We start from the raw sequence: 15,609 nt of genomic DNA on the forward strand, positions 1-15,609 counted from the left end.
AAGGAAGGAAGACTGTTTCCAAAATAAAGTTTACAATCCGGTGTTTCTTGACTGAAGACCACTGTTCTTTAATAATTACAAACGACACTGTGATATTTTGCTCATTTATTCATGGAGGACAGGTAACTATACTGAGTAACCACCTAAACTGCATTATTAAAAACGTGCGGCTGAGAGATGGCCTACTTAAATTTTGTGATAAGGGAGAAAGAAGTTTCTATCCAAGGGACGTTAGGTCAGCATTGGTCTACCTTCTGCTCCTGCTGGTATTCTACATTGGGACGAGAGCAGGGAATGTTTTCATCCTCAGTCTTTCGACTTCCGCCTGCAGAATTGAAATCTGCTCAGCTTGCTGCTTGGAGATGTTCGTCAGCTTCTGCTGTTTCATCAGGTTGTCATAGCGTTCTCTGGCGATCTTCTCACAGGTCAGCTTAGACCCTAACCCAGAAATGGAGAACGGACTTAGTTATTACCAACTCCTTCCGTATGGAAGCAACACAGTTGTTCAACTATTGGGGAAACTGGTTAGTGTCCCTTTAATGGATTGGGAAAAAGAGCTCACCTATTTCATTACAGATGTCTTGTCTCTCTGAGACGGCCACCAGTTCCTCCCGTAGATTACAGCTTAGGTTATAATTTGCTACATCTTTCTGATTGCTGCATTTTCCCAACTTCTTGAGTAGTTTTTTGCAGTTTTCTACATTCTTCTTGTGATTCTGAAATTTTCGTTCCCACAAAACCCCAAAACAATGTTGAGAAAAGTTTATAAAAAGATTTGTACTTTTAAAATACTTTTATCATCGCTAAGATAATTCTGTATATATCCCTTGCGTCTGTTGGATGGTCTGTCTAAAGTAGACACTCAGGGTTTTTGTTAAAAGATAGAATGTTAATACCACACTTCAGATTGTATATTGTCTTAACAACAAGCATTTTAAAACCTTGGCAGTTACTTTCCTTCAACGTTACATGCTATATAATAGTAAAGCCAGTTCTGTTACTAAGTTATACTAAGGTAAAAAAAAATCCAAAATGCCAGGGAAACAATTAGGACTTGTGTGGCTCAGCTTTACTATGAAAGTGAATCTACATAAATCCCCAGGGATTATTCCCAATATGGAGGGAAATGCTGCTGACTTATCAATAGCTATGGCTACAAAGACACCGTTCGGGAACCTCTGATTTTCGTGAGTAGCAGTAAATTACCAAGTTTCTGTTAGTTTCTGTCTGCGTTCATGACTGCAACATTACAGCTGTTGGCTTTATAATAATTGATAGGCTTGAGGCTGACCTTATCTATAACACTGATGGTTTGCTCCATTATTCCAATCTGAATAGCAATCACGCCCTCGTAGTTGGGTTCATTTAGGTACTTTAAAAAAAAAAAGGAAAAGAAAAAGACATCACAATACATGTAAGGATAAATTCTTCTGTTTCTTTTAGGTAACTACAAACAGTTTTGAAAATTAGTTTTTATAGCTCATGTTAAGATTAGTTTGTCTTTCGTGCTATGATATTTACTTGTATTTAGCTGTCAGCACACTCATCTATGTACACACTGATCAGTACAAATACTTAATTCTTTTCATTTGTTCAGCTCACCAAACATAGTGTCTGTGTGACCCAGACATGTGACCTAGCTTCCAAGAAAAAGAGGACTAGCAGAAACCACTAGCTACCAGAAGGTACATCATGTGTTAGCAGAGGCAGTGTGTGAGGGGTTAGGGTTTCTCCAGACTTGGGAGATCAAGGAAGACTTCATGGAGAAACTGGCATAAGCTGAATGTTGACAAGCCATGTAGACAGGAAGGAGGAGGGCAGGGGACAAGGAACATAGGAAGGGAAGAAATGGGGGGTGGGGGTGTTCCAGGTCCAAGGGCCCCTGTGAACAAAAGCCCTTGGGAGATGGCTCAGTTAAACAATGCTAGCCACGTAAGGATGAAGTCCTGAGTTCAGATTCCCAGCACCCATGCAAAGACTCTAACCCCAGCACTAGGGTTGCCCTGGAGCGCTGGTCAGCCAGGCTAGCTGAATATGTGGAAACACTCCTGAGAAAGACACCCAGGGCTGATATTTACTCTCCCCCTCCCCCCACCTCTCCCTCCCTTACTTCCCTCCTACATTTCATTTGAGAAGAAGGTATAGCATTTGGTCCTCTTGCTTGCCCTAAAGGCAAGTTGAAAGACACTGTCCACCTAGGCACCTGGTAGTCTATTTGGCAGCTAAAGAGTATTGTTTAACATATTTGAGATGTTACTAGAATCAAGTAGGAATTCAGTGTGACAGCAGGATACAAAATAGTAAGCTAAGTGGATTTTGAAAGGGAAAGGAGGGGTTGGGGATTTAAGGTAGAGCGCTTGCCTAGCAAGTGCAAGGCCCTGGGTACCGTCCTCAGCTGGGGGGTGGGGGGGAAAAAAAGGAAAGGAGGGGAGAGGAGGGGAGGCGAAGGAAGAGAGACAGAGACAGAGAGAATGAGAATGAATGAGAATATGAGAGACCCCAGGCCAAGAGACTAGTTAAAGGCTAATTGTAAGACAGTGTATCTTACTCTTAACCCGTGAGAATGGAGGACTGGCCAAACATTGGGAGAAACAGAGGAGACAAAAATAGCTAAACTGGGAAAGGCAGGTACAGAAGAGACACCAAAGCTGACTCAAATTTTTAAGCCTGAGTGAGTATCTAGAGAGATGGGAAATAAGTTAAAAAAAAAAAAGGAATTAGCAAATTAAACCCCTAAGAAAAAGAACTTAGTTGTGTTCACAGATCTGGCTTGGCGTATGCCATTAGGGAGGCTTCCTATTAAGTATTGTGCACGCACGCGTGCACGCAGGGCCAGGGGAGACTTGCCTTTTGCCGATCTCGTGAGAAGAACAGCATCTGGATGTCCCAGGCCTTCTGGTTTAGGTCCTCCATCTCCATCTCCATTTTCTTGTGCTCCCACTCAATCTGATAGATCCCTTTGTGGACCTCTTTACTTTCCATCATGCTAGCAACTTTCTTTTGTCCTTGAGTCTAAAAAGGTAAAGGAGTGGTCACGCTCTGATTCTGTGTATGAAACTGCAGAACACCGCAAGCTGCTCTCTAAGCCTCAGTCTGATAACCTTTTAGGGTTTGGAAGCCTTCATGTTTTCGCATAAAGCATGATTAGCATGGCTAGGCACACAGCGTCTGTCTCATAGCTGGTAGCAAAGCAAAATGTCAGTTATGACACGTAAACACCCTACTGCCTTGTTCTTGGAATAATGGTTATTCAGTATTTCCATATTAGGTTATAGATTCGTATCTTCAATGTATTTATATAGGTTATTTAATAACCTCTATGAAATTAAAAAAATAGTTAAATAACATTTAAATTAATTAAACACTAAACACACCAGCTTTAATTATCAAATAAAATATTAAATACTTATTCAGTTAACTTAAATATTTAATATTACATGATCTCAATAAAATTAAGGAGCATTAATACAGATGGTATTTTATTTAAATAAAAATGATCCTAAGATCAGTAAGATGAAATTACTGTGTCTCTAAAATGAATTTATAGCCCTGTGTGGTGGCCCCTACCTGTGACTCTAGTTCTTTGGAGGCTACGACAAGAGGATTGCTCTAAGTGCGAGGCCAGCTTTGACCACAAAATAGTCTCTGAGCCAGCCTGGGCTGTACAGTCAGTCAAGCAGTCAATCAATTTACTGTCAGATTTATTTACTCATTACCATTTTACATTCTTCTTTTTCTCCTCTTTTTAAAATCTAGCTTTTTGAAGCTTGTACAACTGAGCTGCGCCCCACAACGCTCTACTCCGTTAGTATTTTCATCTTTTGCTCAGAGCGTGGTCTCTCAACTCCCTGCATTTCTTACTTTTACTCATCTTTTAAAATCGTATCTCAGTCACGCTACCTCCTCACTCACTCATTTCAGCTGGCCATCAGCAGCTAAAGTCCTCTTTAAGTTTGAACATCTCTGTACTGAGGAGAGCATGTGGACCCAGTCGAGGGTCCTGTGCTTTGGTTTATGTGGGGGTTGACACAGCCAGAGAGGTTGCTATTGGCACATCGTGAGTGGAGATCGGGGATGCTGCTAGCAGCCTACACGGGGCAGCCTCCGTAGAAAATAATCCGTCCTGGATGTCAGTGTGCTAAGACGGAGATCCTCTGTTTTAGAGCTACGTCTCCTTTCCCACCTTCCTCTCAGACGGTGTTGTGGAGTCTACGTCCCCATGTCCTCTTATTTCACACTCATGAGTGCTGCCCCTTCTTTAGCCCTCTCCTTAGACCACTCCTGTCATAGTTGGCACTGCACGAATCTACTCCTTGGAATCTCTTCTCTTGGGGTTTCTAGGAGACCGTGCCCTCGTTTTCTCTCCTACTTCACTAGAAGCTCCTCCGCCTCCTTCCCTGTTTCTTTCAGAGCTGGACTGGAAGTGTAAACATACTCCCTATTTTTGGTCTACCTAACTTCCTGGGTTTAAAATTACCCATCGGTAGATATCTGTGCAATAATTTACATGCAGTTATTTACATGTGATCTATAGAGAGGACTCAACTCTGAACTCTGTCAAGTTGGACATCCCCCTGAAATGTTTTAAATACATCTTAAATTAACAGAGGTCAGCCAAAGCTCCCGTCTCCCAGTCTTCCCACCAACCCTTATCACTCCTATCCTCTGTTCAGCTACTCAGCTACAGTTGTAACAGTTTTAACATTTTCTGAGACAAGACCTTGGTGTGTAATCCAGACTGGCACTGAACTTGCATCTTTCTGCCCTGGCCTCTGAGTTCTGGAGTTTACAGGTCTCACCAAACCTGGCTAAGCATGACGTTTGCTGCAAACCTCCACTGCATGTTTACCAAGAACACTTGAAGAAGGTAGAAAGTTGGGGAGTCTACTTTGATTGTCTGGTTTTGGAGCACGATTAGAAGCAGCACTCAGGAAGAGCTTACAGTTTTTAAGCTGGTTTTCTTTTTTAGAGCCACCGAGAGAACAGCAAACCCTGGCTCAGAAGAATGGCTTTGGTAGGGAAAGGGTAGAAGAAACCAAAACAGAAAAAGCAAAGCGAAGCGAGCTGTATACTCCTAGAGGAAAGGTCAAGGAGAAAATATAGAACAAAACAAAAAAGAAAAGACACTGCCCCTGCCCCACACAAATCCCACCAACCAAGAATTTAAGAATCTTGCAGTTACAAAAGCCATGTTCCAGAGATGAAGGCTAAACTGGAAGAGCCCTGAGTTTGAGGCCAGCCTAGGCAGCGGAGCGAGACCTTTCCTCAAAACCTAAAGGTAGAGTGGTAGGCGTTAATGCACATGTTCTTGCTGTACAGTTACGGAAAGAGAAGTCACTAATAATTTAACTTCATGTTTGGGAAGGGGGGAGGATTAGCTCAAGTCAAAGCCAGCAGAAAGAGTAAAATGGATAGAAGGATGGATGGAGATACATATAGGAAAACATGAAGAATAAAACCCATGAAATCAAAAGTTGGTTATTTGAAAAAAACAAAAAAACAGTAAGATTGGGAAAGCTTGGGTAGATTAAAGCATTGGTGAGGTATGGTAGGGGCAGGAATGCTCATATCCAAAACTAGAACTGTAAATAGAGACATACCAGAGCTATATAAATCAAAGAGGTTATATACTAAGGGTTGTATAAATGAAGGTATATTAATTGGAGAGGACATTTAACCTCACTGTCCTGAACTTTTCGTTCTTAGAATCATGTAGAGAGATTTAAAAAAAAATACATGTAGGTGTGAGGTCTGGACACATTTACAAGTTCTACCGGTGATTCTGATGGCAACTACCGAGAAAAAACACTGATACGACTAAATTAAATACTGTCTTAGTCAGTAACCATTGTTGAGACGAAACGCCGGGTCCGAAAACAACTTGGGGAGAAAGGGGTTTACTTGGCCTACACATTAGTGTTCCTCATCAGAGGGAGTCAGGAAAGGAACTCAAACAGGGCAGGAACCTGCAGCAGAAGCCGGTGCAGAGGCCATGATGGGGCCCGTTGGGAGCTGCTCACTGGCTTACTCCTCGTGGCTTAGTCAGCCGAGGCTCTCTCTCTGTAGTGACTCCAGCTCGTGCTAAACTGACATAAAATAACCAGGTCGCTTACCATGGAAACCAGAGGAACGATAAAGCATTTTATACAAAAGGCAGTATGTTGAAAAAACTATAATTACCCGAATCACAGAATTCAACTCTTCGATTATATTCTTATTGATGAGAATCGCGTCAGAATATTCCAGAGTCAACTGGAAATTCTCCAGTTCCACTTGTCCTTGTTTAAGAAGAATCTGCACTGTCAAATTCACCTGGAATTTTACTTTCTCGTCCTGTAATCTAAATGGAAAAGGACTTCAGAGGAGTTTTTGTTACACGTTTTTTGTTTCTAACTTCACCTATTATCTGAGAAATAAAATTCTGACCGAAGGAATGAGCCCTGAGTGATACGAAGAGTTGCCCCAAAGATGAAGCGTTCTAGAAGAACCCTCTGAATGCCTCTTCACTTGAGCAGGAATTCTACTTGGACTGTTGGAACAACAGTATGGACAAAATTACAGTCACGAACTCTTACTAAGATTAAGAAAAAAACTGTATAGTTTGTATTGTAATGAGAATTTTAAAATGCACTAGAAATACTTTAAATGGAAACTTGACCTTATTGGTTTTTGATAGTGTAACAATATTATATATATGCTACTTTTCAAACCTATTGCATAATTCGTATTCTTCCTATGGCCTACGTCTGAAACTGACATACGATGATGAATTTGGGAGGCTCACAGAAGTATTTATGCATGTGGTTGTACATACAGCCTTTTGAAGTCAAGGCTTTATACAAAGCACCCAGGCTCCATGAAGAAAAACGTAAACCTGGTGGGTGTTAATGGAGAAATTATTTGGAAGTCTGCTTGGTCTCCTACTCCAGCCTTGAGCTCAGAATTCTCCATTGGCAGAGACGGGTTTGTTGCATTTTTATATGGTGGGAGCATGTCTCCACAAGAGTACAACCCCCTGTCCCCAAGCTTGCTTTTGTTTCAGACAACACATGGCAAATTCTCTTTTGAAACAAGTCTTGTGTAACGAGGCACACGTTATAAAAAAATAGAACATTTCAGACAGGGCCAGGACTGCAACAGACAGAGCCAGCAGTGGACCAGCCAGGCGGGAGGCTGGCTCTGCAAAGACTGCCCTGCTTTAAGTGAGCCCAGGTCACACCGAGACTATGAGTGGAAATCCCGAGAAGCTAGAGTTACCGGACGAGCTCGTGGAATACCCTCTCAATCTCATGATGTACGACATCGTCATCTTCCATTCTCTTCCGGAGGAATGTGGTCATTTCCAACAGGCAGGCCGCCTTCTGCTTCACCTGAGAAACACAACCGTAACGTGTCAGGACACACGGACACTTGACTGGAGACATCTGCCTTTTGACTTTTTTTTTTGTGCAAAACCTTAACAAGCCTACCTTTCTCGGAGACTAATAGAAGTTTAAATCTTTTTACAACCCTGTTGAGTTATGCAAAACATGGCCGGCATATCCAATGAGAAATTTAAAGTGTATCAGGTTGGTCTCTGGCTGAAAATCAAGTATGCAGTTGCGTGCGCGAGCATGTGTGTATGTGTGCCTGTGCGTGTGTATGTGCATGCGTGCGCGCGTGTGTATACATGTATATATTCCACTTTGAAATCTGTTCCTATCGCTTTAGATGAAATTCTAGACTCATGAACACTTAATAAACATTTGCCAACTGACTTTAGGGAATTAGGAGAGGAGACAGAGGTGGTCGGGAGGCAGCGGGTCTCTCAACAGCTAAACATGCTCTCAGACTTTTACCTTTGCTTCATCCCCATCACCTCTTCCAGCAAAGGATGAAGCTGCTTCTGCCCAGCTAACTATGCACAACCCTATGCAAAACCAGATCGTTCCTGACAGCGATGCCCAGGAGGAAAGCAATGAGAGCTGTCTGTGTGTTTTAGATTTTCCTGGTCACTTTATCAGGAGTGAATGAAACAGATAAGTTTAATTTTACTAATACGGCTTATTGGACACGATCTCTCCAAAATATCATTCTGCTCATAAGCAATGTAAAAATTATCAACGAGACATTTATCACCTGTTTCATGGCAGGTCTTCTAAATCTGTTTGTGTGTCCCACTCCGAGGACATCACGGTATTGGACACATCTATTTCCAGTGCACAGTGACCGCTTAGCCCTAGTGGCCATCATTTTGGACCTTGAGGATCTACGTCATCACAAATAATATCGTGCGACTTTCGTTATGTTACTATTGATATTGCTAACTATGACCCAGCAAGAGAACCTTAGTCTTCCGGGATATACTGACAGCTGCGTTATTTCCCACTCGTATACTTAAGATACGGTTTAAGATGAAGTTGTGTACTTTGTACTCATTTTCCACTTTTGCTCGTCTAGTCGCGCAGAAATGTTCCCAGACTGAGGGGTCCAAGCCTTCTGGCATGTTACTGACGTTGTCCAACTCGTCCATGGACTTCATTAGCTGGGCAAAGGTTTCCTTATTTAACTTGCCAGATCCTGGCCGCTCTCCATAAGGAACAAGAGTGTTCACCTCTGTCTGTGTTTTCTGTTTCGGAACCCTGGCATTAGCAAGAAAAGATCATCAACCTTTAATACTCTCACAGATACCCAAAACCAAAAAACCAACCAACCAGCCAGCCAGCCAGCCAGCCAGCCAAACAAACAAAAACCACCAGTTAAGTAGCAGACCATTAGCATAAGCCTGACACTGTATGCTAATTTCCTTTGTCACTTCAGGGATGGTGAGTGGGTTACTCCAGGGACCAGTGCCTGCTTTGTCTGTTCACACCCTAGGTCCCTAGACATGCCCTGGAATTACAGACATCTGTTGGCACTGGCAGCTTTTGCTATGCTATGGAAACCAGTTTTTTTTCTGTGTATTGCGAGCAGGCAAACAGACAGCCAATAGTAGTGTGAGTGGCCCGGGTCAGTCTGGCCTAAGCACTTCCGGTATCTTTTCCTCAGTAGGACATGCCTGTGCATATGGGGAATTGGAGAAGGGCCCTTTTTGTCTGCATTAATAAATTAGCTTAGTTTTCTTGGGCTGCATCTGGCAAGGGAAGACGGTTACGAAGAGGGTGCTAGGTACTCCCTGTGGAGACACTTGACAATGTACAGCCAGTGATGGTTCCACTCATGTCTCTAGACAGGGGAGTCGGGTTCTGGGAGAATCTACTGGCCCAAGGCCAGCTCTGGGTTTGCCAGACAGTGGAATTAGATTTCAAAGTAAACTGTATTTGATCATAAGTGCTTGCCCTTGGTTTATTATCTAGCCAGACCTTAGCCAAACCTGGGAGCTCATCACACTGCAACCTCCACACTCAAGAATCTGAAGCAAGAAAACAACCAAAAATTTGAGCCAGTCTGGACCACATATTGAGCTTCGGGCACTCATGTGAAAAATGTTGTGGGAAACGCTTGTGACCCACTGGATGTGCAAAGAGCCTGAGGCCTCTGGCTCATCAGCCTAGGAAAACTGACAAGATCCAGGCCAGGGAGAGACTCTGTCTCAAAATCTAAAAACACTCTTTTTTCTTTCTCTCTTTTTTCTTTTTTCTTTCTCTCTCTCCTCCCTCTCTTGTCTCCCCCTTGTCTCCGCCATCCCAATGAACCTTTCCAGGTGGAAAAAAAATAAAAAATAAAAACAACAATAATCAAAGAAGTGGAAAGGACTGAGGAATCACAACCCAGGCTGATGTCTGGCTTACACACACACACACGTTTACACACACACGCTTACACACCCATACATACACATTCACACACACACACTTACACACTCATACACACGTATACACTAACACACATACACACATACACACTCATACACACATAAACACACACATATACATATACACATTCATACACACACATACACATTCACACACATACACACACACACACACACACACACACACACACACACACACAGTAGGGATAAGGTCTGTGGAGAGAGAAACTCAGACATGAGACAAGTCCTAGGCTACCTTCCCAGCGTTTCACTTCCCAGCATTTGTCATAACCTGTCTGTCAAAGGTACAAGCTTTGTATCCCTCACACAAATCACTTCACTCCTTTGTGACAAACAGCACGATTCTGTCTTGCATTTGTTTGAAATTTAAATTTATTACGTTAGAAATCAGCAAACTATTTCAGTACTTCTCCCAGCTTAGAAACATATTTCAGAACTCTCGATAATCATTATTTTGAGCTATCTTTCTTTTGCATTTTTTAATTGTAAACTTTACTATAAAAATATTGCAGATAAAAACTTTGGTCTTGATAGTCACATGAGACTTTTCTGAGAAAAAGCAATTTGTGGTCAAATCCATGGAGGAAATGTTGCTGTTTGCTCTTCTTGGAAATGCAAAAGCCACTAGCAAGCTTTGGGAGGCTCTGCAATAAAGAATGCCACTTAGCCGTAAAAACCAGTATCTCCTCAGATGTGCTGAGTCTTCCAAGCCTGTCTCGTGGAACTCCAATTCACACCACAGAGACAGACTTACATCCGTTGGAATACGTCTTTGGGAAAGACGTACGCCAGCCTGATTTAAGACATTTCATGTGTGAAGTGAGAGCACATACACTGAATTATCATCCTGACGGACACCCTCACCTCGGGATGCCTGACTGATCATTTTTATCTGATCGGGAAAAGGTAAAAAAAAAATTATAACTATTTTGCTAGTTGACATTTGCTTGCTAATGGTTTTGTTTTTGTGTGTGCGTATACATGTCTGTGTTGTGGTGCACGGTGAAGGTCAGAGGGCAACTTGTGGGAGTTGGGTCTCTCTTCCTATCCTGAGTGAGGACATCACTCAGGTCACCAGGTTCAGCTCTGCTGGATCATCTCTTTGGCCCTTACAGTTCTTTTAAAATGACCCTGTCTCCGTAATATCCCCCACCCCCAATTCGATAGCATAAGAGAAACGGACCTTGGCCGACGTTTAAAAAGTTTGTAGAGTACGTCCACCTGGTGACCAGAAATGTCAGAAAATTCCTTTTTGAAGCTGCGATCCAGAACCTAAGGACGAACACATCATCTCCAGGATTGCGGAAACACAACGGAAGTTTCTGAACTGGTTAATTCAATTTCTAAAATGCACATGGTGCTGCTGCGGCTTTAAGACCTGGTTTTTACAGTTGTTGGAGAGCAAAGATATCGTAGATGCAAAGACTACCTCAAAGATTTGTTTGTAGGGAACATGCCAGTATGTGAGGAGTGCTATTTTATATGATAGTTTTTTTTAAAGTCATCTAGAAGTGTCCCCAAATAATGTTTACTCAGGAAACATGCAGGTTTTGCTCCGTCCCTTTATCCTGTCCCTACCCACCTCATTTTATCCCACTGCCTTTGTGTTTTTCTAGCTATTGCTTCTGCTACAACATGCTTACTACTAAGTTGACAAGCCCATGTTTGAGAACTTAAATGACCTCTCTAACATATTATTTTCCCTTCAAGATAAAGCTTAACCTAGGGAAGTTTACAAAGATTCCTTCTAACCACGAGGAAACTAACTCATGTCCTGTTATGTCCAGCCTCCCCCACCAATCCCAAGTGCGGGGACTCTGCATTGCCAAGTGGACGTGCCCGTCACTCACTTTGTCTTCTGCCACTAAGGTGTCATGGTTCTCCTTGAACACGTCCAGGTCTTCTCTTGCTTTCTGGATGGCTTCTGAAGTCTTGGTCTACAGTAAAGGCAGATAGTTCATTGGGAACGGAGGGTTTTCAGGTCAAACGAAGCTGCGGGTGATTCCAAGAATGAGAAGAAACCTCACAGCATACCTCCAGTGTCTCTGAAACGGCCTTCCGCTCCTCTGTTAAAGATGTCTAATATTCTGCAGGACTGTTACATTTCAGACACAGTCTTGCTATGTAGCTCAGGCTGGCCTTTAACTTGTGCCCCTCCCATAGTGTTGGGTTATAGGCATGTCCTACCGTGCCTTGTAGAAGTTCTTGGCATATGTTATAAACAGACTTTTTCTTTTTTTCTTTTCTTTTTTTGAGACAGGGTCTCTTTCTCTGAAGTCCTGGCTCTCCTGGAATTCACCGTGTAGCTCAGGCTGGCCTAACTCAGATCTGCCTAACTGCCTTCTGAGTGCTGGGGTTGAAGGTGTGTGCTACCACAGCTGGCTATAGAAACAGACTCTTAAGGGAAGTAGATATGTCGTTTATGATGCTGTAAATGTGTTGGTGATGTGCTTAATTAACACTGTGGACATAGGTTGACATCCATTGAGAGGTATTGATAATTAGCATTGTCCTCTATTACTTTAATAAAACTTATCTATTCACATTTATACTGTGATTATGAATATGGACATTTTCATTCTAAGTTTATCATCTTTATGTTCAGTGGCACTTGGGAACACCGCAGGGTCCACAGAGGATGAGTTTCCGTCTATGAGAATGTCCAGTGATCAGATTCAAAGACTGCATGTCTTGATCAAGGTCTACAGCCAGTCTATGGTTAAACTCTGTATTTTAAGAGGGGAGGGGGGAGGGAGTATTTCTCTGTGTAGCCTTGGCTATCCTGGAACTCACTCTGTAGACCAGGCTGGCTTTGAGTATGGCTAAAACGGACGAAGGAAAAAAAATGTGAGGTGAACTAGCCACGTATTATTGTAATGGTCCCTACTTGCCTTTTCTTTAAAGCATCCTTCCTGTCTCACCAGATTACTTGATTAGGGTGGGGTTGAGAAGACATCAGATAAGCCTCCCGGAGTGGGATCTGTGTCTAAACATGGGGCACAGATGCAGGAGAGCCCCGGACTTACTTTCTCATCCTGCTTCTTCTGAAGGTAGTTGTTCAGGAACTGTTCCCTGGAGCTGAGTTCTTCATCCAGCAGCAAAGAAAACACAATGTTGTTTATTTTCAGCTCCTCCTGTGGAGACACGAGGAGGAGGGGCGTTGGAGTTCGGCATCCCTAGCTGAGAGGCAACTTCCGGTGGATTGGCATAGGGAGGGAACTTCCGGTGGATTGGCATAGGTTTGGCACTCATCAAATGAGCTTACGAGACAAGGATGCCTTAAACAAATGCCTTAAAGAAAAGTCAAATGGGGATTCCTACAACTGTATCTGGTAATTTTGCTTCATTTCTCCTTTCACTGTGAGCAGAACACACACACACACAGAGGAATAGTTAACACATGTGGGTTATATAATGAGGCACTATGCAGCCCAATGTCCTTGTCATTACCACTCAGTTAAAAAAAATCATTTTTGCCAGTGTCATCAGAGGCTCAGCCCCAGTAGTGACCAGAGCTTTGACTTCAACAGTAACCAACTCCCGTGTTTCTGCCATTCTCTCTTAGTGTGAACCCCTGGCATGGTGGCACTGCTTGTCATTAACAATATTTTGTCACATCCTCATGTCCTCCTACGTCCCTTCTCTCCTTCACAATTCATTGGCAGTCATCAGCGGTTTGTAGACAGGTTTTGTCTCCCCCAGCTGCTTACTCATACCACAGTTTATAAGGCTTCCAAAGTCCTTTTAAGTCCTTGAAAATTGGCCTCTGAATCCAGAGGCCAAGTCAGACCTTGGCTGGACCCTTTTGGCGAAACTGTGGTGCCTCCATGTCCTCTGGTCAGGGCGTAATGATATTGTGTTGTCTTTGGGGGGATGTTTATAGTTCCGGATGCTCAAAGCACAAGCCCAGTAAATCTGCTGAGGGTTGTGAAATGGTCGTTCTCTGTTCTCACTGTCTTAAAAGTTTACTAATCGAAATACCTCATAAGGAAACACACCTGCTTATAATTGTGCTCTCAGGGGTATAGTTTGCACAGGTGAGTCAGAATCGATATTAGATAGTTTATCAGTTGGGGGCATGCCCCTGTTGTAGGTATCTGAAGGTGACAGGTGGTTGCTTTTGACTGTGAAATTCAAAGACTCCAGGATCTCAGGAAGAGGGGCCTCAGGGCATGGCGTCCAGAATTATCTGGATTAATGTATCAGGAAAGACCCATCTTGATCATGGTCAGGATCACTTACTGGGCAGGGACCACAGACCATATAAAAGCAGGAGGAGACATGGGCAGGACACACACATCCGTTGCCCTTCTGACCGCACAGTGTGAGACCAGCGCTGATGCCCAGACTTCCTGTACGATGGTCTAAAACCTACAGCTCGGAGCTATTGTCAGCTCTTTGTCCCTGAGTTGTTTTTGTCAGATTATTTTATTGCAGCAACAGAAAAGGAACCCAGGATAATGAGCGTCTGGCATTTTCTTCTTAAAATGTCGTCAACCCATGAATTTGGAAGAACTTGATGAGTTTCAACAAACCGCAATGATACTTATTAATATTGTTAATATTCTTATTATTGATACTTATTAATAGTGTTAATATACTTATTATTATTGATGATAACTATTAATATTGTTAACATAATTCTTGGTGCTGGAGCTGTGCCCATGCAAAACAAGCATTCTGCCCCAACCCTTTATTTTTGATTCTTAAATGTCGTCCTTTAGAGAAGAAGGGGCAGTCGCTGCCGAGTGGACATTGCCTGTACTCTGATACCCTCGTCCCATTATCTGTATGGGAAGATATTCTAAGCATGTCTTTAAGAAGGAAACCATAGTAGCTCTATTGCAGCGTTTCCCATAGGCCACGCATTCTGCCACGTACAGTGTATAATCTGACGCTCTGACACATGCACACAGCTATGAAGCCACCACCACAGTCAAATTTGGAGCATACTGCCATACCAGGAGAAAAACCTTTCCACAGCTACTTCATAGCCACCTCTCTCAGCCTCTCAGAAGCTCTTCCCTTTCCCTAAAGCAGCTACTTATCAGGATGCTGGAGAGGTCAGTAGGAGGGAGGGAGTGGGCATAGCAGCACCAGGCTGGGGGGAACCGGGACGGACCCACGGGGCATGCAAAGTTGCGGCACCAGGCAACTGGGCTGCCCAACTTCCTAAGGAGGACTGATGTCCTGCAAGCTACTTAAAAGGACAGGATACAGAAACGAAACGGTCATTTACCTGGTTGATGACCATCTCTGCCTTCACTCTCCTTTCAAAGAGTCTCTTCAAATGCTCATCGAAGTTCTGTGTGTTCTCTTGAATAGCATTTTGAAGTTTTTTCAGTTCCGCTTCTAAAGACTAAACGGGAGGCGATGGGATAATTAAATGCTTATCGCAATTGGTGTGCGTGTTTTGCCCCGTGGAAAAAGCAGGGAAAGGCAGGGAATACTACCTGGACTGATCTAAAATACCGCGTGTTTGGGATTATTACTCCATTTTTCATGTTATTCCCTCCTCTTGTCTGTCTGTCTGTCTGTCTGCCTGCCTCTCTCTCTCTCTCTCTCTCTCTCTCTCTCTCTCTGTGTGTATGTGTGTGTGTGTGTGTGTGTGTGTGTGTGTGTGCACAGTCACGCCTGTTTCAAGGTGAGATCTAAGAATTGGAACTCAGGTCCTCATACTGGCACAAGGAGCGCTCTGCAGTGCGCTGAGCCATCTCCCCAGCCTGGATGTTTGCTTTTAGAATTACACTGAAGGAAGATCATGTTAACGACCACTCATCGGGCAGGCCTAATCA

The 15,609-nt window shown here is 43.2% G+C and overlaps 1 protein-coding gene across 5 annotated transcripts in view; it reads right to left on the reverse strand.

Moving 5' to 3' along the window:
- Positions 1–90: 90 nt before the first annotated feature.
- The window catches only part of Cfap43 (cilia and flagella associated protein 43), an 87,259-nt gene continuing 71,740 nt past the window's right edge, over positions 91–15,609 (reverse strand). For all 5 annotated transcript variants that reach the window (XM_008760497.4, XM_345041.10, XM_039101433.2 and 2 more), the window contains 11 exons: positions 15,054–15,173; positions 12,841–12,948; positions 11,665–11,751; positions 10,998–11,086; positions 8,408–8,621; positions 7,258–7,370; positions 6,181–6,340; positions 2,848–3,012; positions 1,292–1,372; positions 563–716; positions 91–438 (listed from right to left, as the gene is read on the reverse strand). In XM_008760497.4, the coding sequence (XP_008758719.1) occupies positions 272–438; positions 563–716; positions 1,292–1,372; positions 2,848–3,012; positions 6,181–6,340; positions 7,258–7,370; positions 8,408–8,621; positions 10,998–11,086; positions 11,665–11,751; positions 12,841–12,948; positions 15,054–15,173 (1,458 nt within the window). In that variant the 3' untranslated portion in view covers positions 91–271. The remainder of the gene's footprint in view (positions 439–562; positions 717–1,291; positions 1,373–2,847; positions 3,013–6,180; positions 6,341–7,257; positions 7,371–8,407; positions 8,622–10,997; positions 11,087–11,664; positions 11,752–12,840; positions 12,949–15,053; positions 15,174–15,609) is intronic.

The sequence above is a fragment of the Rattus norvegicus genome, chromosome 1 (genome assembly GCF_036323735.1).
Source record: "Rattus norvegicus strain BN/NHsdMcwi chromosome 1, GRCr8, whole genome shotgun sequence".
Classification (NCBI taxonomy): Eukaryota; Metazoa; Chordata; class Mammalia; order Rodentia; family Muridae; genus Rattus; species Rattus norvegicus.